The following is a 25,857-nucleotide window of genomic DNA, read 5'->3' on the forward strand; positions in this document are numbered from 1 at the left end:
GAGACTTGCCGGTTTCGGATCGGCAATTGTCGATCATTTTAAATGACGGTCAGGACGGCAGCACTTTTCCCTGCATATTTTTAAAAAATTACGCGTTTTTTCCCTTTTAAAAGCACACAGCTTGAAGAACTAATTGTTGCGCGCGCAGGCGCAGACGCTTCATATGACAGTGCGGTGCACATCAGCGCTTCAAACACGGACAGCATCTCATCTTAAGGAAAAGAGCAAATAAATGGATATGGGCTTTTGAACTAATGGACGCAGAGATTTCACTCGCTCTCCGTCCACAGGGCCCTTTTGCGCTGTCACAGCGATGTCTTCTTCACACTTGCATTCGGTAGTCCACCTGTCTTCTTTAACGTTTCTCCCCAGTACTTTCTTTTCAGGCTTATGACACCATTTAAATGTTTCCCATTCTGTATTCATTGTTTTTTTATATATAGATAATATATCATAATTTTATATATATATATATATATATATATATATATATATATATATATATACATACACACACACACACACACACACACACACACACACACACACACACACACACACACACACATTGACCTTGTGTATTACCCCGTTAGCGTAATGCACTCTTTAACCTTGCAGTGCATCGTAACATAATCGACATATCTGCATATTTTGCCACTCATTGCCAGAACATCAGAACTGTGCTCAGCGTCTATAAACGTGCCTCTGTTTCCAATGAGGAACTCAGGTGAAGTGACAAGCGGACACCGCCGCTGGTTTACATGTCTGATTTAACCCCTTAGAAGCTGATACGCTACCTTCAAGTGCTGCACGTGACAGTTTTCTCTCTAGATTCATTTAAAGTATAATTTTAACATAAATTTGAGGAAATCTAAATAAATGTTTATGAATAATGTACACTGCTCGCTTTCATCACCAACATTAGTCCACCATTTATGCTGTATCAAAGAGAATCTCAGGAGTGACACTTGCCCATTGGTAATGTTTGAAGAACCTCCTAAGATCTGGAGCTGGTTTTCTCCTGAGCTTATGCTGACGTTCTTTTAGTGGGAGAAGAAGCCTATTCATCTACTTTCCATATGTTCTTTGGCTTTCAGAATGTGGGCGCTGCACATTCATCAAAATGATATGACCTTGCTCTTAGTCATGGAGACAAGATCGTGAGGTAGACTGAGGTAGACAGTAGATAACCGTGCATCATGTGTCTAAAGCATTCACGTGTACATATTTGGAATACTTCAGTATGGACATACAGTTTCACGCTCACAAGTCCACTTTGAAAAAGAGCCCAGTTCTGGCTCAGAAATCCATTTTTGAACTTCTACTGATATGTGTGAATCATAATTAATATCCTCTAGTGCGTGGGTTGTCTTTGACATGTTCGGAAGTGTGTAATCAAAATAACGAAAACCAACGCTCACAACAAGTTAACAGTCCATTTTATCATATTATAAAAATAAACAGATACAGAGACCCATATCTGCTGGTATAATTTAATTGTACACTGAGGCATCCACTTTAAAGACAGGGTACGTTCAATGTGGGGCTTCAGTCTGCTGAAAATAAACAACAGGTGCAGTGAGCTTTTCTTGTGTAAAATCAAGCTGATAATCATTGCAGCAGCTTCACACATGGAATGAGAGTTATTAAGCCGCATCTATCTCTACATCCCATCTAGCTGTTTTTAAATTGGATTTTCAGAAGTCCTGTGCTTTTGTGACAGTATTAGATGCAGCCCTGTATTGGGTCCCAGCATGTATTGTCCTGGAAGAAAGACAAAGTATGTGCTGTTTACGCCAGAAATAATCAGCTCCCACCGCACAAGGACCTGGACCCGGCGAGAGAAAGATCTTTCTTCCTGAGCACGCTTATCTCTCAGAGGGCCGCTGGGCTCCCTGTTCGGGCTCATCTGAACCGCGACAACTTGGTTGGAATGCTGTTTGCGTGAGAAGCGAGAAGCGGGGCCCTGGGATTAGAGCTATCTGCACAGCCTTTGCTGTGTGTGGTGGGATCAGCAGAGGATTCGCATGAGAGAGAGGTTTGGGGAAGCCGCCAAGCAGGTGGGCACTGGCACGCATGCCCGTGGGACAGCCAGGAGGGCAGTGGGATTCATCCAGCCGTGCCAAGACCAAGAGCACCTGGCTGGTACGGGGGTCGCTGGCGGAACAGCTTCTCCTGAGTGGATGGGAGCTGCAGGATGCGGCGGTAGGGTCTTCGTCTGTTTGTTGCCGTGATCTCTGGTTCATAGCAGAATGTCCTTGATGAACAGCAGGGATGTCAGAAGTAATGGAGAACTTAATCAGACAGTGTCTGGGAGGTAGCTAGACCAATTCAGCACTGATGCGATTCAGCTTTAGTGTATTTACAGTGAGCAAGTAACTAAGTAGTCAGGCATAATGTCAGGGATTGAAAACGGTTGGTTTTTTTGGTTAGTATGATGGATTTCTTGTGGGCTATAATATTGCTTGACTTGCTTAATAGAATTTTGTACTTTAAATATGTAATTTTCAAACCTTCCAGAAAAATAAATATAACATTTTATTGAAGTTGTACAGAAAAATGATATTGAATTTGTACAGATTATTGTTTAATAACTGTGTTTTACAAAATGGTCCATACAGTAGTAAAATGAGTAAACACATTTTTATTTGTGTTATTCCATGTATGAATATCTATGTTCAACGATAAGATCCTCAACTAATGACTCACAAATTATAGCCCTCATAGTAAAATTATTATAAACAGTTTTATTTTAATTTTGAAGTCCTCTCAGTAATTTTCCATCATATTAAATGTAGGAGGTGCTACTGATTTCTAGTTCTCCCTTCAGTAGTCTTGCACAAATTGTGTCTGGCAGATAATATATGGTTTCACTTGACTGTGGCCTTTTGCAGAATTTGCACAGGATCTGTGATGAGGTGATACTTAACAGATGTCTCCCAAATAGGGTTATCTAATTTCTTAAAGGTGAACCTTAGTTTATGAAGAAGTGGTTCATTTTATTGGGGTAGCATCACATCAGACTGTGTTAGAAGCTAGATAACATGCCTTCATTTTACAAAATACAAATATTCGATTGTGTGTTCTGCCTAATATTGGGGGAAATAATCTTGTAGTGATTCAGCACTTATTTGGATGGAAGATGACACATTTTTAAATGGGTTCTCTGAAAGGCAAACGGAATGATTTGATTTTAATGGTGTTTTGATGTATATTTGTCATTATGACTGAATGCATTTCCTTTTCATGCTAAAGCAATTTTTGTAAACTTTATGCTCCTCATATTAGTGTGATGTACAGAGGACAGCTCTGCTCACTGCCATCTTTTATTATACATTTAAAAAAGTCAATCAATGCATAAAAACATTTTCTTTGAAGTGCATCCCAGGGATGAAGTGTGGGCCACAGGCGTGGAGGCAGTGACTTTGAAGTAATTTCAAATCCTGGGGTATTGTCCTTGGCCAAACAAGGAATGCACAGGCTGCCTTCAAGACTCTCCTGATGCATTTTTAATAATAAGTGCACTTCCCTGAAAATCTAGGCAGAGGCCAGTGAAATAACCTTTCATCAAATTTAATTCCATCGATTGGCATCCCTATGTTACTGGCGCAGAGGTCAGAGCGTTGTTTTTTAATGATGGCCTGGTTTTTTTGCATCGCTTCAGCTGCTGTATCAGCCAAGGCTCATCTCTGGATAAATAATGTGGATGCTTTCATTACCTCGGTGGGGAAACGCTGATTTCCCAGCTCCCAGTGACACAGCTAAGCAATAATGATTAGTCTTGTCTTTCCCCCAATTCCCTAATTGTATTAAATGAGTAGTGGCACTGAAGTTTAGGTTTATGAAGTCTTCCTCTTTTGTTCCTCTTTTCTTTCTTTCACTCTATCACTCTCTCTCTCTCTCTCTCTCTCTCTCTCTCTCTATTTGTCTGTCTCTTCATTTCAAAGCTAGAATACTATAACTCGCTACTTGTCTTCCTTTAAGAGCCATCAGACCTCTGCAACATGTCCAGAATGCAGCAGCTTGACTGGTCTTCAATCTTCCAAAGTTCACGCTTTATTCCGCTGCTGCGCTCCCTTCATTGGCTCCTAGTAGCTGCACACATCAGATTTAAAACCTTGATTTTCGCCTACAAAGCCAAAAATGGACCAGCCCCTCCATACATGATGTCGATGGTCAAAGCCTGATCCCTACCTCAAGTATGTCAAAGTCTCTTGGAAGACAAGCATGGAGACTATTCTCTGTTCTGGTTCCCAGATGATGGAATGAGCCTCCTCTGGCTGTCTGGACAGCAGAGTCCCTTACAGTCTTCAAACACAGACTGAAGACCCATCTACTTGTGGAATATTTAAATGATCACTGATTCTACATTTATGTTGAGTAACTGAAACTCTAGTACTTATTGTAGGGTATTGTTTATGGCACTTATCTTTGACTGAGCTTAGAATTATTTTGCACTTCTAGGCATCAGTGTCAATCCCTGTATTTCAACAGTATTCTAGTTCAATGATATCTTACAAGTACATTTATATTTACATTTACAGCATTTAGCAGATGCTCTTATCCAGAGGGACTTACAAAAGTGCTTTGTCATTTACTCATAGAATATCCTAGTACAGTGCAGTAGGTTAGAGTCCAACATACCAATGATCTAGAATACTGTAGAAATACAGGGATCAGTGCTGATGCCTAGAACTACAAAATACATAAGCTTTCACACAGCGATAAGTGCAATGAACAATAAGTACTAGAGTTTGTTAGTCAACATCATAAGTGCAATAAACAATACCCTACAATAAGCACTAGTTTCTTGAAGTCTTGAATATCTTGAACTCTAACCTACTGTACTGGCTAGGATGCATTCTGTGAGTAGATAACAGCACTTTTGTAAGTCACTGTGGAGAAGAGCATCTGCTAAATGCCAAAAATGTAAATGTACATGTAAATGTAAATCTCTTTTTCTTCCTTCCTCCTTCCCTAAATAAAATGCTTCCATTGTATGGACAGACAGCCACGCGCTATGAAGAACAGGTTACATCACAGGGACACGGTATCACTTTCTGTTACTCTGCCTTCCTAATCAGTGACTCATTGAGAGTTAATGAAGGGTGGGAAATCGCTCTGCTTGCAGTGCAGATGTTATGTGTTTCCTGGAGCTCGGCTCCGGCCGGCCCTTTGTGCTCGTGTGCCATTCTCTGCTGCAGTGCACCAGTTCTGATGTCCAGTGAGACAGGAGACTGTTCTCCTTGTGCAGGGCAGAGCTGGGATCAGGCCCTTTACTTCAATCCTGTCTGGCACTGGGTTACAGGAGAACTCAACTACACGCAGTGGCAGGGCTTGCAGTATTTGGCTGTAGCACCGATATTGGCAAAAACAACATTTTAGTAGCCAATATTTGTTAGCCTGAGCCCAGAATGGTGGCCCAGTCCAATTATAGATTCAAACAGCATGATGAGTCTGTAATCTGGATGGCATGTAGAACAGAAAAATGCACCAAAATGTATTGGAAGTACAAATTACAACTGAATTAGATTGTGGCCAAGGTAATGTCTAGTTTTAGACAGATCAGAGATGTTGCAGTAAGCTCTCTCCTCATGTGCCAGCGAGGAGCACATCAACACACAATGGCTCTTGCTAGCAGAAGGAAGCTAAGCGCTGGTGCTATACATCTATACGTGGCTTCACATTTACACGTCTAACTGCAGGGTTCGAGTGCGTTGCTCCCGACCTGCAGGAGTCCGTGTCCATCCTGAGCCTTGGCGGGACCGTGAGCCTGCCACACACACACCTGTATAAATGGCAGGCGGTTCCTTTGTGATGCTAACGAGCGTCGTGTTACGTGCAGCTCTGGAGGTTGATTACACGCCCAATGGCACCAGCTCAGCAGCAGCCCATGCGCGCAATAAAATCCGCGTGATGGTGCGGGTGACCTTTCAGAGTAAACTTTACACTTTATTTAAAAGGAAAAGGCCATGGCCCCGTACTAAATACGTTATTTTAACCACAATGCGGGGTAAGTGACGTGGCCGTTTTGAGACCCTGCCCGAGAAAGTATGACGAGGGATGTCAGGATATGCCTCTCCTCTTTCTGTCTTTTGGAGTCTCCTGTTGACCTCCCCGTCAAAGCACCCTGCTCGGCGCAGGCACAGCTTCTAAAGGAAGGCCTTCTGTGTTCGCGACATTTGGGCTCACTGCTGAGGAACTAAAATGGCCCCTCAGCAAAGCGTTTTGTCATTAGAGCGAGGAGCGCGCCAGGACTCTCGAGGGCTGCGCCGAATCGTTCTCAGACTCTGTGTGGAACGGGGTGAGAGTCACTTAGTGGATCAATTAGTCATGTGAAGTAGTTGAAAGTGTTATTCACAGGGCAGTCTGTCATAAACCCCTCCAATCTCATCAGAGGTAATTAGCTTGAAAGGTTGCACCCAAGTAACATTTGGTTAATATTTATGATTAGCCCAGCTGATGAAATTGGTGGGGTAATCAGTATATTTATTTTCTCTTTGCATTTTGGATTCTGCGTTTGAGATGCACCAAAACATCTCAACTACTAGACTAACTACTATAATTTCAGTCTCTGAGTTATTTTTTCTCCTTTACTAAAGAATAATTGCACAGTTTTAATTACAAAATGCCTAATTAGCTTGGCAGGGTGGCATTATTCAGAACGGGGATTTAAATGTAAGTGATGGGATGGGATGAACACAGTAGCTCGACTCGTTATTCCTTCATAATTGAATCACTAAAATAAATATTAACTGTACTGTGCAAACATGGATCTGAATGAAAAATGTAAGTTGAGGTATGCTGCCTGGGAGAATCACAATAATAATAATAAGAGTGTGTTGCTCGGAGCCTGAAGCAGTGAGCTACAGCATGGGGATCCATCCACTGCACTGCTGCATGCAAGCACTGAGAGGAAGATGAATGCACTGTAAAAGCATGCAGGCTCTTGTGTTGCTAATATATTATATAGGTTTTATAAATAGCTTATTCTGTATGTATTACCATGTATCAGTGTTTTCTGACTCCATCAACATTATGTGAGGCGTCTGATTGAATACTCAGCTACAGAGGGTTTATCCATTGGCTCGGCTCGGAAAGTTTCAAACGGCCCCTGGCGCCTAAGTGGAGCCTAAGCCAGCCACTGCTTCCGCGAGTGCACATGCATCAGTTAGAATGGTACCTTTGAGAAAACGTTTTACAGCACGTTAACTACACACACATTAAAAGGCTAAAACTCTCATTTGGCATAAATGAAAATAATCTCACTGACTACTGCAGTTTCAATATCTGAACCGATCTCAAATAATCCCCAGATGTGGCTCGTGACTCGACAACGGCCGTTTCGTAAAGACTCGGCCTGCCAGCATTGCCATAGAAGACACACCTCAGATGTAACCCTGCTTTTCTCTAACATTCACCTTCCTGGACTGACACCTTCCTGCTCTTGTATGTGGCTTATCTCACAAGGTTAACGCCAGACCTTCGATGATCATAAAGGCTTTTTAAAAAGTATTAACCAGATCCGACATTAATATCACAGTGTACTCTAGCAGGAGTGAATGCTGTTAATTGGTAGTGATAATGTTTGATTAGCTCCATTAAGGTGTGCGCTTTAATGTTCCTAGAAAGGGCTCAGGGACTTCTCATGATTAAAACACACTCTCTTATCTCCTGTCCTGACTAAGAACTATTGTGTTTTTGACTTTTCATAAATGTCATTGTTAATAGACTGTCAGTGTTTGCTGGGTAACCTGCAAGACTGTGCCTTTTTAAAACCATTACACTCAGGTTTGACAAGTTAAAACAAAATCCTGTCATCACTATTTTTGCCAAAGGCAGTAGTTGCCTTTACTTAAATATGACTTTCCACTTTGGTTAGGCATATATCTCCAAATAAACTTGCATGATGCATTTGATATATTTGAGTTATATAATAGAATCTTACTTTGCATTTGGCACTGTAATAATAATGATAATAATAATAATAATAATATTAATAATAGTTCATGAGATGTGAATCATATATACATTCTGAATGATAAGCTCAACACAAAGCAACCTTTTGAGGTTTGAGTTGTCTAAAATAGGTTTAGACAACATAAAAAACCTTTGAGCCGTTCCTTCTAGATGCCCTGGTTCTCTAGCAGGCACTGAAGAGCGTCTTGAAGTTCAGTGTAATGCGTCCGAATGGAAGCAGACCCTTCGGCTTGAGACGGAAAGTAAACAAGGGCTTGCACCTGCGCTGCGCCTGTTGTTCAGCCTCCCTTAGTAGCGCTAAGCTCATAGCTTGACCTTCTTTGTCCGACTTCAAAGGGCTTCCTGCTCCATATGATCAAGGCTTGCTTGTGTTGGGAGTCCCGCTGGTTTACTCTCCTGCCAGCTCCAGGGAAATCAGTGCTGGATTTCCTCTCCGGACGGAACGAGCTGAGGACCTACGTGGTATGATCAGCCGTCTTGAACAGCGCCGGGCTCTCAGACCAGCCAAAACGCATTTATGTGGGGTGCTCCGGACGCCACAAAGATTGCGGCTCCGTCTGAAGTTTGCTAATCTGCCAAAGTTCCTCTAGGAGTGGCAATGTTGTTGTCAAGAACTGCAGATGCTCAGTAGAAATAATTCCAGTTATTTTGCATTATACAGTAATTATGTGGAGATGATGCACTGTGCAATCAAGTGCAGTTATTTTTGACACAGAGGCGTCCCATGACATTCGCTTTTAAAAAAGTTAATCTAGCTACTATTACTTTAAGACATACTCTTTCTTCATTTTTATGAGGGGATCCAACATAACGTCAGCACAATGTCTCGCATGTCTCAACACCATACTAGGAAAACCCGAGGACGGGCCCTCTTGGGCGTCCAATTCCCGGAGCATCTGGAGTCGGTCAGTGCCACGCCCCTCTCTGGCCCAGCGGTGTGCGTGTGATGGGATGAGATGGAGCTCTACTGCCATCCTTGCCTCGCTGCATCTGCCACTAAAAACAAATCAGTCTTGATGGCTCTCCGTACGGCGGCCACCAGGGCCCTGCTGCCGAGTGCTCCCGGATGGAGCCAATGTGTTTAACCACAGCAGAAGCAGCTGCGTTCCATCTCCTGTTCCCGCTTCTCTCCGAATGAGATTTATGTGTTTAGATGCTGATTCATACGACTGACCCATTTTCCCTGCCTGGCGTGCCTGGCCTGTAGTTAATGCCGTTTCTCTTCGAGATTTATGGCGTCCAGTGGCGGCAGTGCTTCCATTGCTGTGTCAGCGGTCACCCCTGGGGAGGGCGGCATGCCATCAGGCCAAACGACAGATAAGATGGGATGCCACGCCACCAGAGAGAGAGAAATAGAAAATGAGGCCCGCTGTAAGGATCCAAAATGGATTTTGATGCGTGTTGTTCATCAGAAAGGCCCTTCAGGTGGGCTGGGGTTTTTTTAGTTGGTTTTTTTTTTTTTTTTTTTTTTTTGTGCGTGGGCACTTGGGGCCAACAGAACTCAGTCACTTTAAATTCGGATCCGTTAAAGTGGAGCTGTGTAGTGCTCTTTCCTACATGCCATTTCCAATAAGTGCTGGAATTAAATGCAAAGGCTTTAACCCTTCCAGGGCGAGAGATGGCGATGCTGATTGCAGCTAGAGGAGGGGCTCCTGTGTAGCAGAATAAATGACAAACATGAAGGGCGAAAAAGGCCCATAATGGTGCAATTTCCAACCTTGGCTTGAGTTGGATGAACAGTGGCTGGAGTTTATTGCAATCTGGACCTTCAGACCTGGACTAATAAATTGCTTTTACCAATATATTGTCTGATATTAACTTTTTTTGATCTAGCTTTTTTTTCTGTTCCACATTAGAGTTTTTCCTCTTTTTAAGGCTTTCAGCGTTGGACCAATGAGCAGGCAGCACTGAGCCTCTGAAAGCCTTTGCCATAACAATGACCATCAGACCTGCACAGTGCTCGCTGATTGGTCAGCATCTTTTGGTTCTAAACTGGGGTTACATCTCCCTAGTTACATATTCTTCTGAGTCAAACTGATATGCACTAGCATGCTTCAGTGATATTTGCATGACGTCTAAGCGTTTGTGTTTATTAAACCCTTGGTAAAAACAACATCTATAACATATTGGTATCAGACTACAAATAAGGTGAAACTGTGACCGATACATTCTTGAAGCTATAGCCAATTCCTTTGCTAGTGCTAAATGCCATATATATTGTTTATGGTCACTCTATGGAGTGTATGCACTACGGCAATGAGAAAGAATTGAGCTGAACTGGATGAATGTTTGCTATTAGTTTGCTCAAATCTGATGAATGTTTGCTATTAGTTTGCTCAAATCTGATGAATGTTTGCTATTAGTTTGCTCAAATCTGATGAATGTTTGCTATTAGTTTGCTCAAATCTGATGAATGTATGCTATTAGTTTGCTCAAATCTGATGAATGTATGCTATTAGTTTGCTCAAATCTGATGAATGTTTGCTATTAGTTTGCTCAAATCTGATGAATGTATGCTATTAGTTTGCTCAAATCTGATGAATGTTTGCTAATAATTTGCGAAATTCATTAAAACAAACAATGACAGCATTCCATCACAGTCATAGTTCCTCCTACATAATTTTACAGTGTGTAAATGTTTATAAATATTGTATACCATACTTAAATAGATACCATATTAATGCCATTTTGAGCCCTAAGGAAACAGAGCTGGAATATAAAATAAGAATAAAATAAATTGCTCCATGGAGGCATTTTTATCATGCTAGGTTTGTCTCGGCTGTGCTCTGTCATCTGAGGTTGTGGAGCCTTCCACTGTCTGGGATTCTTGGCAAGGGCGCAGTGCCATCCTTCTAAGTACCTGCACTCATATTTATTACGTGGCCATGAGACTGGCACCTGCAATGAGTGATGCCCTTCGACATGTAGGACCACATAGTAGCACAGCGGGCAGCGTACTTCTTCTGTAAAAGTACCACTGGTGTTTTTGGTGTTGTTGCTCGGAAGTGTTGCGCTGAAACACAGGAATTATGCCAGATTCACTTCTTTTTCTTTTCTTTTTTTGAGGAATCATGCCAGATAAACTTGTCCCACACTACGTTGGTAGATGCACAGTTGCAGACTTGAGAGTGTCTGATTTTAAGACTTCTGATATAAAGACTCAGAATCCTGGTTAGCAAAGTTAGGCCATCCTCCTCTACTCAGACTGCCAGCAAACAGCAAGGTTCTCACACGGGTATAATACAACTAATTAAACTAATGACACTTTTCGTATGATAAATGCAACACTGTTCAGGCGAGTATTTAAATATAAGCGTAGCAGCGTCTTCTCAGACACTCGAGGCGTGTAATCAAGGTTAAATGCAGGTTATGTTGACTGGCACTGTAAAGGGCTCGCCACCACCGCTGTTGGATTTCACGCGTCAACAAGGGCATGCGTAGTGCGCGAGGCTGAACTCCGTACTGGAACGCTGCAGAGCGCTATCTGCACGCGGACCCTCTCGAGAAACGTTAGCGGTAGAAAGTCTCGTCCAGCTCTGAAGGGCGTCTGGGCCTCAGTGATGTAACGTTTTGGTTCTGCACTGCTGTTATGTAAGCACCCACCCCATGATTTGTGATCATTCATTATTTAGATGCTGCTGAATTAATTATCGAATTACAGTATCCTGTGACTGTTGTTTATTATTATTATTATTATTATTATTATTATTATTATTATTATTATTATTATTAATTTATGTTACTTTTTTGGAAATGCTATCTGTCCTCAAAGCAGGCTAGTAGGTTCTGCTCACATTTGCATCAGCTGCAATACAATGATATCACAGTATCAGAGCAACTGAACAACTGGGACGAACCTCCACCAGCGCGTGCCTGCGTGTGTGTCCGAGTATGTCAGGCGAAAGCTGGGCTGTGAGTGTCTGTGTGTCGGCGTGGACATTTTCCCTTTAACACATCCGGCCGTAGAAGAAAACTATGTGTGTGGAGGGCAGAAAAAAAGACTCCTCTGTTAGCTGCGCTTGTAAAAGCTAATTACTCCTTAAAAGAAGAGGTGAGAGCTAAATAGAAAACCAGTGTATGTTCAACTGCTCGTTGCTGATGAAAAAAAAAAGAAAAAAAAAGCCTCTTTGCCTCACCTCTTGTGGGTTGCCAGGTGTGTATTTATCCCTCTCATTTTGCTGAAATGTGAAGAAGAAGGATTCCATTACTCAACAGCCATGGAATGGAATCTTAGCATCCACGCGTATTGCCTTCTACCTGTTGTGACTCATTAAATCCTTCTGCCATAGATTTTTAGCGACCATTTTGGTTATTTAAGAAATCTCACAAAAAAACACACAAGCCAGCATTGCAGGCTTTTGGGACACACGAGCCAGAGGTAAATGACTAGAGCGAATACAAAGGAAAATGCCAGTGTTTCTCATATCTGATGCTTGTGTCAAAGCATGTCTGAATCTGCCACCGAACAGCACACCCACGTTTGCACTGCACCACGAAATAATGTCATTTTTCTCTTTCTTTTCTTGTGTTTCAGGTTTCATTTATACTTGTGGTGGGACGTTAAAAGGAATGAACGGGACCATTGAAAGTCCCGGATTTCCACAAGGATATCCAAATGGTGCGAACTGTACTTGGGTTATTGAAGCAGAGGAAAGAAACAGAATCCATATAGTTTTTCAATCCTTTGCCGTGGAAGAGGAATACGACTTTGTATCTTTATACGACGGGCACCCTCACCCTGCAAACTTCCGAACGAGGTATGTGTTCCTCTAGTGTGTTTACTTTTGCCCGTGCGCTTGTTACAGTGAGCAGCACTCTTTCTGCGCGCTGTGCCCTCAGGCTCTACCCTGGCTCTTGAAACCGCCCCTTCCGTCCGAGTCCCGGTGCCCTGTGCTGCTGGCCTACTCCTTCGGTGGACTGTGCCTTCCCTCCACTGCTGTGTGCCTCCAGAGGCTCTCAGCTGCCGGACCGCTGTGGGCGGTGACTTCGACGTTAGCGTAGCATGAAGCGCTGTGAACGCGTCGATGCCGACCGTCGTTGAAATGAAAGCCCCACCCACCCAGAAACGATTGCTTAGTCTCCCAGCCTGTGAGACTGGTATGTCTCCTGGCCCCATGCTGGGGTAATTACAGGGTTGGAACAATGGTGGTTACAGACTACTGGAGGTGTGAGAATTGAGTATCTCCACCACTCGGTTCTCCCCCTTCTATCCGTAGCACCCCCCTTTCCTCTAAACACGGCCTCTTTCTCACAAGCTGATTTTCTGTTTATGTAAATTGTAACTAATTTGTGCACTAATTCAGGGCCATGTTTCATCAGATTCCAGGCCCAGATATTGAACAAGCAGCAGTGGCTGAGAAACGTGAGCTACACAAAACATTTTAAGTGCCGTTTTATGCCTTGATCAAACACAGCATCCTACGAAGGCATTATTCCATTGATTGTTCTGCCAGTTCCATTCTTGATAACCATCCGCGATGCTCCAATCACGGCAGAATTCTCTCCTCTCGAAAAAGTAGCAAATAAGCACCATGACCTAAAATTCTCCAAAGCCTTAAACCCAAACACTTCTACGTGGTCCTAATTTCTTCCTAATTAGGAGCCATGAGACTTGCACCTCGCTAAGACTTTATACGACCAATGCGTCGAGTTTTGTGAGGCTCTGCATAATGTGTACCAGACCAAAGATTGACTGGCTCTGTTAATGGGTAAGACATTGTATTCCACCAAGAAGCAATTAAGTGATTGATGGTGTTAATAGTACATCAATGTGGAATTTTAGACCTCTTTGTCCACATTCTGCTGCTAACCTGCTGAGTGTGTGTTGGGTACTCCATTCAAGCCTGTGATCCCCTTGGGTCTCCAGTGTGATCCCAGGGAAATCAAGATTATTTATAAAAAATAAATAACGGTAACATCGATTGGTCCTTCCAAAATAGTAGTGTTTTTTCTTTGTATGCCATACTCCTTCAGAAGGTACTCAGAAGGTACATGCATATATGTCTCTTTTTTTCATCAGTAAGTGCCTGACAGGAACCGGCGCGCTGGCTCTGCAGTTGTCTAATGGAGACTGAAATAGAATTCAACCACCTTTTTAGTGCATGAGCACTAAATAACCCTGAAATGAAAGCACCAAGACTGCCCAACCATTTGAACTTAAAAGAATCACCTGGTTAGACACGCTATTCATCACAACATACCGCAAATGAGAGGAAAAGCAGGAAAACAGCACATTAAGTTGAGTTGGGAGACAATCCTCTTGTCATCTGCTATCGGGCGGGCATAGTAACGTAGTCTCTCCTTGCACAGTTTAGTTACTCTCGAATGCCAGTAGGCCTTGATATGAGTGCAGCTCATTCTTCTCGACACAGCATCGAATTTTTAAATAAGTTTTTGTTCGCTAGGATTTACACAAATCAATAGTTTTCACCACATTTAAAGTGGACATTACAGCGTTATTAATGTGTTAGTCTCCCAGGATGCTGAAGTAGCCGTGTCAGCGGCAATGCTCCTAATCTCGCCGAGGTCTGATGTGGACATTACTCGCACTTTGATTACCCTTTCATTCCCAGAGAGTGATGGGAGCCATACACAAGCGGGGCTGATTAAAACGGACCCGTCGCCATGAAGGATGGAGCGGGGGGGGCCTAACGGTGCAGGCGGTGCCGCGTGCAGGGCTCTGATCTCATCCCCCATCCGGATGAAAAAGCTGTATCTCCATTAAGCCCGGAGAAATATTCCGTAGTATATTATCTTCCTCCCACTGCATCGTCTTCCCCTTGAGAAGTTGCCGTCTCCAAGAGCGGTAGCCTCATTACGGCATGCGTTTCACGGCGCTTCCACGGAGCTATCTCGCCTTGAAGTTCCGTCTCAAGAACTATGAGATGCAAGATGAATTTCACGCTCAGTAGATGGTGGATCACCACTTTCCCTAATTGGTGTTCTTCACAGAACTTTCTTGCTTTGTTTCTTTTCGTAAGTAATTAATTTAACAATGCAGAATAGATTAAGGCATACTGTTGCAAATGTTATATGTCCTAGAGTGAATTCCTCTGCACACAGTGGTTGCTTAGTGAAAGTCCAAAATTATTCAGGGAAAAGGTTTAGCTTTATGCAAAAATATCAACTGGACTTACCAAACTAAATCGTGGACACTTGTTCCACATTAATTGTTTGCTGTAACAGTGCATATGCATTTGTAATATAACTTATTAGATTGAACCTGCATGATCTGGGCTGGTATACTTAGTAGTGCTTTATTCCCTTTTTTTCTGTGATGCTGTATTCAGGAAACAACAATAAGTTTTTCAATATGGCTGGGAGCATCAGTCACGTATAATATTTAATCTACAGGGAAAGGAGATATTGACAAGAACTATGACAAATGTTCTTTGTGTACCACACCTCTATAAAAACGGATTTTAACATTTTAACCCAACTACTAATATAATGATCAAACGTATGACTGTTTTAAATCACATATAGAAGTACATTTTATACTGAACGCTTTAAAATTGCAAAGAAAAAGTAATTCTGTAGTATTGCTCATCATATGAAGTCCTCTGGAAAAGGCATTAGCTAATATCAAGCAAGAAGGAAAGAGAATATTTATTCACATGGTGACCCCCAATCCTGTGCCCTGTCGAGGAAAAAATCCATTTATCAAAGCAATTCAGACAGCACCTCCTGACACATTGCTTATCCAATAGCTCCTTGACATTGCAATTTGTCATTCTTTCCTTTTTGTAACATAGCTTCCCAAAATAGCATTCCATCAACATCACAAATGACTGCTTCAAAAAAACAAAAAACAAAAACAAGCCAAACTCCAGTGAAGCTCCTGGAAAGGCAGAGATGGTGACGACATCATCTGTTAGAGTTGACCTCTCATGTGATTGACAGATTTGAAGCAGCATCAGTGAACCATAAGTACATCACAGTTCATTAATTGTGTTTCTCGCTGAGGCAAAGTAAAGATTTAATTAACCGATGGGGTATTTGGGATTACAACAGTTATTAAAGTCAAATGTCATACTTTGTCAAGCACAATATCTCAGTATTCCAAAACAGGAGAATGAATCATGTTCTGTAGTATTAGTGGTTAAGAGAGTAGCCGTGGTAGTGGTTCATAGAGCACTACTTGCTCCAGAGTTGATCAGATCACACCTGCCAATTTGTATTGTGATCCCACATGTGCGGAGGTGCACACGTCCCACACTGGTCCATCACACTGGTGTGCACAGCTGCTGTAGTAAAGGGCTAAACTTGCAGAACTGCTCCCAGCCACAGTGCTCTAGTACAATGACCTGGTGAAACACATAAGCAGTCGGTCAAATGGCTGCTTCAGCTGAGGAAACCCTCATCCATTTCCAGGTAATAGGTCAGATTTTTGCTCGGGGCAGAAGTTTCCCATCTCCTTGCTTCTAGGGGCAACTCTGCCAACCCAAATCCTGACCTTAACCTTTATGAGCCCAATGCTACTTTCAGGTCAGCATGTCACGAAAATTTCCAGCGTGCCTGACTTCTGACAGTAGGAGTGATCCAGGAAAATACTTCGAAGGTTCTGCCAATCCAGCCCTCTCAAAGCCCTGCTGCTGCATAGGCTGCACACGTATCTTGTAATGCAGCTATCATTATAGCCTGACCTTAATGTCGGTAAGGTTCTTCATTGTAGTTTTGACAGCTCCAAGACGTCCACTTAGTCATTTCTGGAGATAAACCATTCCGCTGCGTGACAGAACTGTAAAGGAGAATTCACACCATCGAGCACACCAGGCTCCCAAAATGTGCTGGTAGCTCTGAAGAAATGCCTTATCACAGCTGAAGAACATGTGCAGCAGAAAGATTAGGAAGAGTGAGAGGAGCGACCCCAGGAGGAGGCTGGGCGTGCATTTTCTGCAGCTGTTCGAAATGCTCAGGCCCCGAACCATTCACCAAATAAGTTTTCAATTTCAGCACCATGCCACTGTCCATTGCGGCTCTGACTCCCATAAACCCTCAGGCACAAGCCAAAGCATGACATAACAGGGCGTCCTGCCTGGAAAGGTTTGGGAGGGCGAAAAGACATTTGTTGACGGGACTCTCTAACAAGACTTGCCAGCAAGGGACTTTGCTTTAAACATTGGGGAGGGTGGGGCAGCCCCACCATTAACCAATCGCTGTTGCATAAAGGGATGATTGAAAAGGGCTTCAGCCAATTACACGGAAGGTAAAGGAAGCTCACTTACTGAAATATGAGTGTATACATAATTTCTAACACCTAATTTCTCAACCCTCCAATTTTACTGTAAGAGATAAGCAGTAAGGAGTGAATGACAAGAAATCTCATTTTGTCCTTTGTTGCCAAATAATGATGTCCAGAATTTCAAAATGTTTCCAAGCACAACCTCTAATAACACAGAGCGGGGGAGGGGCTCGATCCTCTTCATTCGAGCCCCAACTTTAGGACAAAGACGAATGATCTAATTTTCTTTTCTTCAGCAGTTCTGAGAGCTTTATAATACTTGGAGTATTAGCAGGCAAGAGACAAGTGTGACATAAGTAGTGATTCTTCAAGGAAGTGAGGAGACTTAAGCATCTGCCCTCAGCCTGAACACTACGGCATTATGAAAACGTATTCCAGTGAAGCCCGTCTGGAATGAGCGCTGCGCTTATAGAGGAGAGCAAAGTCACCTATATTCTAACCCTTCTGAGCACGTCACGCTAACAAACCTGCGCCGTGGGTTTCGAAGTAATTGGCGCGGTCACGCGTCCCCTGAACTGTCAACTCTCACTTGTCATTTTTAGCCCATGGAAGCCATCAGATGTACCAATGCTGCTTGAGAGGCGGAGGCCAAGAATCTCGTGTTTCAGTTGCACAAGGTCGTGTAGTCCATCACCCCACCGTCCCGCGCTGTTGACGTTTGGCAGACAGGACGCATTCCACTCGACATTCACCATGTATGTTGTCACCAGCCCAACTTCAATTTTCTCATACATCACAGAATACAGGGCCCGGGAATCTCCAGCCTGGCTAGCCAGCTGGATGGCACTTTGATGAATGACATACCTTCAGCGCGTCTCTGAGCAGAAGCCATTTGCAATGAAACGAGTGAAGTGGTCACGCGGGTAACGCAATCCCCACCGCCCCCCCTCGTTCAACCCGTTTTGTTCCCACAAGGTTTTTACTGTGGCATTCTGGGATAACAATGGCTATATTTCATGTTGTGCTCCTCTTCAGCGAGAAGTAATTAACCGAGAATGTCGCAGGAATGCACCGGGGCATTAACAGCTCAGCTTAATTTACCTCCCCGAAAGAGTCTTCAGAAGAGGAAAAAAAACACTTTTCTCTGCCAGTGTAATCCAAACACTCCCTCACCTAATCAGGTGTAGCCCAACTGCGTCCAGCAGTGCTCTCCCAGTTCACGTGGGCTGAATTAAATTTGACTAAATCCCTCGTGGTCTAATCCCGAGACTCGCAAAAAAAAAAAAGAGTAAAGAGTTTCTTGTGGAAAAGGCTCAGATTTCACTGAGCTAGAGAGAAGAAATAAGGTCATTAGCAGGTCTGAATTGTCTGGCTTTGTTGAAGTACAAGAGTGGTCAGGGATGGTTTCATTATGGGACAGCGCGAGACATCTGGGAGGGCATGCAAATCTCATTCCTGTGTCAATCACATGTCCATTTGTGTGAGTGTGAGTGTGTGTGGGGGGGGTACTCTACTTCCATCCACCAGGCTCTCATCGTCACACAATGGTAATTAATCCCTTAGTGCATGTCATCATCGGCACAACTCTTAAAAGTTTATTACCCAAAATGCATTTCATTTCAAGGTAATGCCATCTTCCCATTTCATTTTTCTCTGACCTAAGAGACTGAATTTGATTTTTCACCAGGAAAGTATTTAGGTCACTTCATACATTGAGTGACTATGGCACATTGTACGCACTACAGGACTACGGTGGAAGCATCACTGACACAGATACAAACCTGCTACCTGCTATTTATAGCTTGGGGCAGACCAAGCAATCGGTTTCTTAAGTGAATGAATGACTTGTCTGCTTAGGTTTAGCTATGCTATTAGGTGTTTTGGTATGAGAGTTACATGTATGTTGTATTTCAACAGAGAAATGGAACAACCCAGCCAATAAAGTAATAATAAAATGCAGAAGAAAAAAAAAAACAATTGACCATATCAGTATATTACACACTGCAGTTGAAAAGCTCTGAAAAGCTGCTTCAGGAATGTGAGTCACATTCATAAATGCAGGCCAGGGTCTCTCTTTTAATGCTCCAAGTTGAATTATTATGACCTTGCAACATCTGTTTTTCCCTGAAAGTCAGTTACGGATTATGTACCAAGATGTTGCTCACTTTTACTCCCAGAGGCATGCTGTAACTCTCCGTGTGTCTGCACGTGGTGCACCATCATTAGAAGTGCACACCAGGATGTATTTCTAGTGCTTGTTTAGTTTGAATCCTATGTTCGCAATTTCATGAGGCAATCTCACAAGTGTTGCCATGTCAGAGAGATGTAATAATGAATTATTAGACTGTCAAAAAAACACTCTTCATGTGCAGTTATTTAATTCAGGATTGAATACTTTGTTATTCAGCGTTTGCTATTCCACTTTGAAGCTACATTTGTGAGCATTATGTTCCATGAATTTTGCTGTTATTACATACCGAAATTCAGCTCAGAGCATTCATCATCTCTAAAAGTGCTGAGGACGAAATTCCATGAAGCAATATTCTAATATAATACCGTGGATGTTCAGATATTACACGAGTCGTTTGATGTCCTTTTAACGCTGAGGCCAAACTTCAGAGACCCTGTACGAGCAGTTCTAATAGGATATGGCACGAGAATGATTTTTTGATGTGAAATTGAGAATTGGCCCCCAGCATTCTGTAACGTGTGAACTTGGTCAGCAAAGGATCCGCCGAGAGGGAAGAGCCCTTCAGAGACGGAACCAAACGTGATGGAACGTGAACAACGGAACGCGTGATGAAAATGAATAAATGACATTCAGTCTTATGTCTCTCTCTCTCTCTCTCTCTCTCTCTCTCTCTCTCTCTCTCTCTCTCTCATTCTTCCATAGGTTAACGGGTTTCCAGATGCCAGCACCAGTCACAAGCACTGGTTCCATCTTCTCTCTTCGTCTTACCAGCGATTTTGCTGTGAGCGCCCATGGATTTAAAATCTATTACGAAGGTGAGGAGTGTGGAGTGTGTTTTTGCTCAACCCATCTGCCACAGATGTGAAGATTTAACTATGCAGACGGCATCTACCAAGCCCTCCCGTCTCTCCCTTTTATGGCCGTGTAAAAGTACACTTGCTTACTGATACACAGTCCTATAAAAGGCAGTCACTAAGAAAAATATATACTAAAAAAAAGCTAAAGGGTTAATTAGTTCCATTTCAGTGCGCTGATGTCTTCCTGTTCCTGGTCTCACTTCTTGACTCCTGCAAGGATGTGTAGTGCTGACGGAATAGCACTGTGAAATTGAATGCGGTGACTCCAAATGACAGACCTCGCCATAACGCTGAGGGAAATGCTGAGAGCCGAAATGTCACCTCGTTACACATCTGTGTTTATTTGATTTGCTGGAAAAGAAAGACCTGACTTGAATATGAAACATGTTTCAGCCTCCCATAACAGGAGAGGCAACATGTCTAGATGACCCAGTGTCGTGGAGGTTCTCATTCCAAAACATCCTCAGTCCATCCGTCCTGTCCATCCGTCCTGTCCATCCGTCCTGCTTATAGTCCACCTTCCTAAAAAAAAAAAAAAAAAAACTGACCGTCTGGGCTTCTAGGACAGTTTGGCAAAGCAGCTAATTGTACAGACTGTCAGGTCCCGGAATCATGTTGCAAAATAAAGTTCACTCACTTAGAGGTGAACATGCAAAGCAAAGCAGCTGCTGTGAGGTGTGTGAGTTTAGCTCGGCTGTGGGTTATGATTGGTTATGTCTACAGGGGCCTCTGCATAAGGGCAGCCCCCTTCTTGACTCCTAGCCATTAAACAACCGTCCTTACCACACACACATAACCACACATGCACAAACACAGAGAGACACTCTCTCTCTCTCTCTCTCTCTCTCTCTCTCTCTCTCTCTCCACCTGCCATCCTTCCGACCTGACCACAGGATGCCTTCCCCATCTGCTCCGTCATTTACACTCGGAATAATTCCGGCTCGGCTGCGGCCTTGGCTCAACCTTTTCAGCTTAATGTTCTTTGGAATTTTATGGGTTTTGGAATATTAATTCCACACTGGAGGGCACCGAATGCCATCACATCCGCAACGAGATGCGATCTCGTTATCATTCATTGCCACAGATTAGGATATGTAAATGAAGGATTGTCCTATTAAACCGAGCTGTTTAAGGGGAAATTTAAAAATGTTTCTAAGGGGGATCAGGCACAGCGACAGGTGTGACTTCACTTTACCATTCAAGTACTAGTTGCTGATGATCCAAAATGTCCATCCAAAAGTTGGTACGATGCCTTTATCTCTTAGCTGTGCTGGAGTTCTGCTGTGTACCTTTAATTCATGTCCTGCATGAATTAGTGTATGGACTTTGTGCTTAAGTGCTCCAGCAAACTCAACTTAACTTTCCTGGCCTTTTCTTCCCTCACATTAAAATATAAAACGCTCCACGATAACCATAGATGACGAAGCTGGCTGGATTAATTCAGCACCACGGGCAGCTCCTAAGTGGCCTCCATGCACTCTCTGGCCACGCTTCCTCTTATGCGTTTGTGCATTATGCATTTGTCGGTATATTATGTTGATTCTAAGGGCAGCCTGATAACATTTTCATAATGGAATTACATTCTGAAATTTCCTTGTCTACACTTTTCTAGGTATTTATTCATTCTGTCTTGGGCTTCTGGGTGTGTGTGTGCGCGTGTGTGTGCATGTGTGCATGCATGCGTGTGTGTGTGCGTATGTGTGGGTGTGTGAGAAACAAAGACAGTGAGAAGGGCAGGCTTGGGTAGACCAAGCACAGGGGAAAAGAAAACTCATTTTTCCTCCTGTCGGTCCTTCGTCACCCTGACCAGCCGAAACCATGTTTGACAGTTACTGCATTTGTGTTTATTAATGTGTCTATTGCCATCCACTATAAATCAGGCACCCTGTCTATGTTTGTCAAGGCTAAGATACAACAGCCTAACCTTTGTGTATGAGGCCACTTCTGGTAGAGCTGCCCCTCAAAAGCTTGCTGCAGCTTTGAGGAATCTCCCATGCTATTAGCAGCATGCTACTCATCAGCAAACCACTGTGGAAGGAGGACTCTCCGCAGCGTAAATGGATGAGTGCAGGCTGTGTCAGGAAAAAGCCCCACTGCTGGATGCACAATAAAAACCTGTCAAGAAATTCCCACCGAAATGCCTTTCCTCTGTTCTTTCCAAATTTGGAACCTCATTGATAGACCCACTACATTTGTACCTGTTCACCCACTAAATTTGCCTGGCATCCGCTTTTTCATGTGTGTTCACCCTAGGAAATTCTGTGCCCCGTCAGGCAGCTTTCTGCTGCACCTCCGCGCACAGCTAGCGTGTAATGGAGTTCACTAACGCAGATTGTGCAAGAGTCTTAGCTGACTTGTCTTTCAGGGGAAGGGAGGCAGCGTGCACTGATACGCAGCCACTCTGACAAACTTCCATCACCTTCAAATGCTGCAAAAAAATTCATTAGACATACAGCAGAATAAATAACTCTCCCCTCGGGAGGAGTACTTGCCAGCCGCCTCAGTTGTTCGGCTCACAGAACGGAGTGCTCTTTTTTGGAATGTGCACATCTGATGGTGATGGAGGCCAAGCTGAAAAAGGGGGAAACAGGAATCTGGAGGTTGGGTTTGCTCATTTTGCCCATAACATATAAATTGATTAGGAATCATCTTGGAAATGACTCAAAGGAATAACAAATCTCTTTGTCTTGTTTGATATATCACTGAATTGATTAAATAGTTCGATCTGTCCACTCATTACCTGACAGAATTCTAAACTGATTTGACAGAAAACAGAACTCTTAATTAACTATTGATTTGCTTTTTACCTTTTTTAAAAATCATGTATAGCTTAGGGTCTCGGCCCCTTTTTAACTACATAATGAACGATTTGAAGGAAAAATGTCCTTTTCTGGAATATTCATCCAAGCCATTAACTGTTTTAAACCGTTCTCTCCATTTCTAGCAGAGGTTCTTGGATTTTGCTTGCATGCCAGTACTCAGACAGAACATGTCCTGCTAGTTAGCTTTGACAGAGTGGGGCCATTTGTCAAACGTGAGGCTAAACGACCTGGAGTGCTTATGTTCGAGTTCCATGTCACATTTATGATTAGTTTATGTTTGTGTTTATGATGAAGGATGTCACGATAAAATTATATAAAATGAAGTCCCCTGTCCCCACGTTTGATAAATCGGGCAGGGTGTTGCAGGATGCGGGCTGTGTGCGATACATAAGCGAGTCGTGTCCAGAACTCAATTTTTCCTGAGGCTGTTTCTCATCGAGACACACTGTCATCACGCTGGGATGCAATTCTAAAGCTATATTTTTTTTCCCTCATGAGGCTTTTTAAGAAGATATAATACATGACATAAATATGCAGGGTTTTTATTTCCACCGACCCTGCGTAGTAATTATGGAGAATTGGCTCAGCTTAGAAGTCATTTTCAGCTCTAGTTGTCTCGCCCCGCCCTCCGTCCGTGCGGTCGGCCTTTCGGGATCGCTGCGGCCGAGTTGACTATGCATACGCGCTGTGCTTGTATGAGCTCCTGCAGACGGTGTCGCTTGCTGGGAGACTTGGCCTGTAATTACTTCTCGAATACAGAGCAGCGCCAAGTGTCTGCTCTCTGCACCTTCTGAGAGGCCAGGTTCGGTTCAGGCCTGCGCTCACCTGACGGGCCTGGACTCTAGCCCGCCTTCCTGTGCAGGAGATGCCTCATTTACCCCCATATTATGGCAGCGAGCGTCCAGACGGCTGTGGTGCAGACTGAGATGGGTAGGGGAGGATTAAGGGTGAACGATTGGGGAAGAACGCCAAGCTAATAGAGAGTGATTACTGCATTGCTGCAGAGGCAACATTTGATGACTTTCTAGTGTTTGCTCTCATTGCGGCGATGGGGGGCGAGTTGAATAAAACAGTCCCCTGCGTTTGTTTGTGTGAGCACGGCTTAAGTGTGAGCACGGCTGGAAATGCTGAGAAGGAATGTCGGGAAAATGGAGCTTTCCCAAGACAACGTGTTTCCACAGCCCCAGTCTGCAACTCCAGAGACTAAGCCACTCATGATAGAATGGATTCCACGGCTCAGTGTACCAGCTCGTATAAATCAGCACTGCAGGCACGTTCGTACCCGTCAGGTAATTGGTGCCCGATGCCGAGTTCATTTCCATAGTAACATCCTAATCTAGAGGGAGGGGTGGGGAGTGGATTGGGAAAATCGCTCCTGCTGCACACCTGTTCCTTGTTCCCTCTGTGTCTATCCTTCCGCCCATTAGTAGAATTCCAGGGAAGAGAGGGGCAGACTGCAGAACAGATCATATGTGGGCCCTAAAGCCCTCCAGATTCCTTCAACATTTACATTTGCATTTATGGCATTTAGCAGACTCTAGAGCAACTTACAAAAGTGCTTTGTCATTTAGTCATAGAATATCCTAGTACAGTGCAGTAGGTTAGAGTCCAAGATACCATTGAACTAGAATACTGTGAAATACAGGGATCAGTGCTGATACCTAGTACAAAATACATAAGATCTATCTTAGACAATGATAAGTGCAGTAAACTATAAGTGCTAGAGTTTGTTAAACAACATAAACAATACCCTGCAATAAGTAGTAAATTAGTCAGTCAATGTGGGAGCAGTGTCAGTCGTCCTTTAAATATTCTGCCAATAGACAGTCTGCGTTTAAAGACTGACAGAGACTCTGCTGTCCAGGCAGCAAGCGGGAGTTCATTCCACCAACATAGCCTCCCTCATCGGACTTATCACAGGTATTGGCTTATTTCTTTGTTCCTTTGCCTCGTCTATCAGCCAAACATGTAGTAACACCATGTTGTGTAATTGAATGACTGCACTCTGAGGTGCAGCGCCTCCGACTTCATGCATGACGGTCACGGTGTTATAGTTCACGTGGTTACAGATGAACCTACTGCACAAGTAGACCAATTCATGTCAAGTTCATAATTTGTGGAGATGTTAAAGTACCTTCTGCTTTCAGTCATGGTCTTATTGCCATGCAGGTTTCTGTTCATCTTCACGTCACTTGTCTTAAAAGCTCAGAGCCATGTTACACTGACTAAAAGACAAGTTCACTTCAAATGTTAAAAATATAGTGTGGACAGTCAAATGATTAGGAGAGAAGGTGTCAGGAGTATAATTAGCATGAAGACAGATGGCACAGAAATTAAATTAACACTCAACTGCATATGTCAAATCTACTCCGGTGAGAAATGAATCATTTTCTCTTTTTCTTTTTTTCTGTGTAAAATACGTGCCTCCTAACTCATTTCTTTACTAATTTTATTCATACTGGATAATATTATATAATATTTAAATGCTGCAGGTACCTGCTGTTTGTTACCTGACAGAGAATGCTGTCCACCATTAGTAAGTTTGGGCTGCAATTACCATCAGTAAAGGAACGCTCCGACTGCAACTATATCAACGGAATGTGTTCAGCTTCGATTTAGCATTAAGGTCTTTATGAGCCACTGTTCCAGGACCACTCAGCGACATCTTTCCCCATTATTATTTTGATAGCTGTCCCCACAAATAGACCTTGCATAAGCTGCTTTTAGTAAAACCCCATTGCTAGCAGTGAAAAAGGTGAAATGACCTTGTGGAAGATCTGACTGGTGGAAGATCCATCTGGCTGAAGAGCCATCTGGTTGAAG

General features: G+C 43.2%; 1 protein-coding gene across 4 annotated transcripts in view; it reads left to right on the top strand.

The window, feature by feature from the left end:
- The window catches only part of csmd3a (CUB and Sushi multiple domains 3a), a 149,349-nt gene that overhangs the window by 1,308 nt on the left and 122,184 nt on the right, over nucleotides 1-25,857 (top strand). For all 4 annotated transcript variants that reach the window (XR_014125183.1, XM_081720292.1, XM_035526376.2 and 1 more), the window contains exons 2-3: nucleotides 12,515-12,737; nucleotides 20,058-20,170. Coding sequence is in view for 3 of the 4 variants with exons in the window: in XM_081720292.1 (XP_081576418.1) it covers nucleotides 12,515-12,737; nucleotides 20,058-20,170 (336 nt within the window). In the remaining variant the exon portion in view is untranslated. The remainder of the gene's footprint in view (nucleotides 1-12,514; nucleotides 12,738-20,057; nucleotides 20,171-25,857) is intronic.

This window comes from Electrophorus electricus, chromosome 1 (assembly GCF_041902795.1).
Source record: "Electrophorus electricus isolate QZ-2024a chromosome 1, ASM4190279v1, whole genome shotgun sequence".
NCBI classification, from domain to species: Eukaryota; Metazoa; Chordata; class Actinopteri; order Gymnotiformes; family Gymnotidae; genus Electrophorus; species Electrophorus electricus.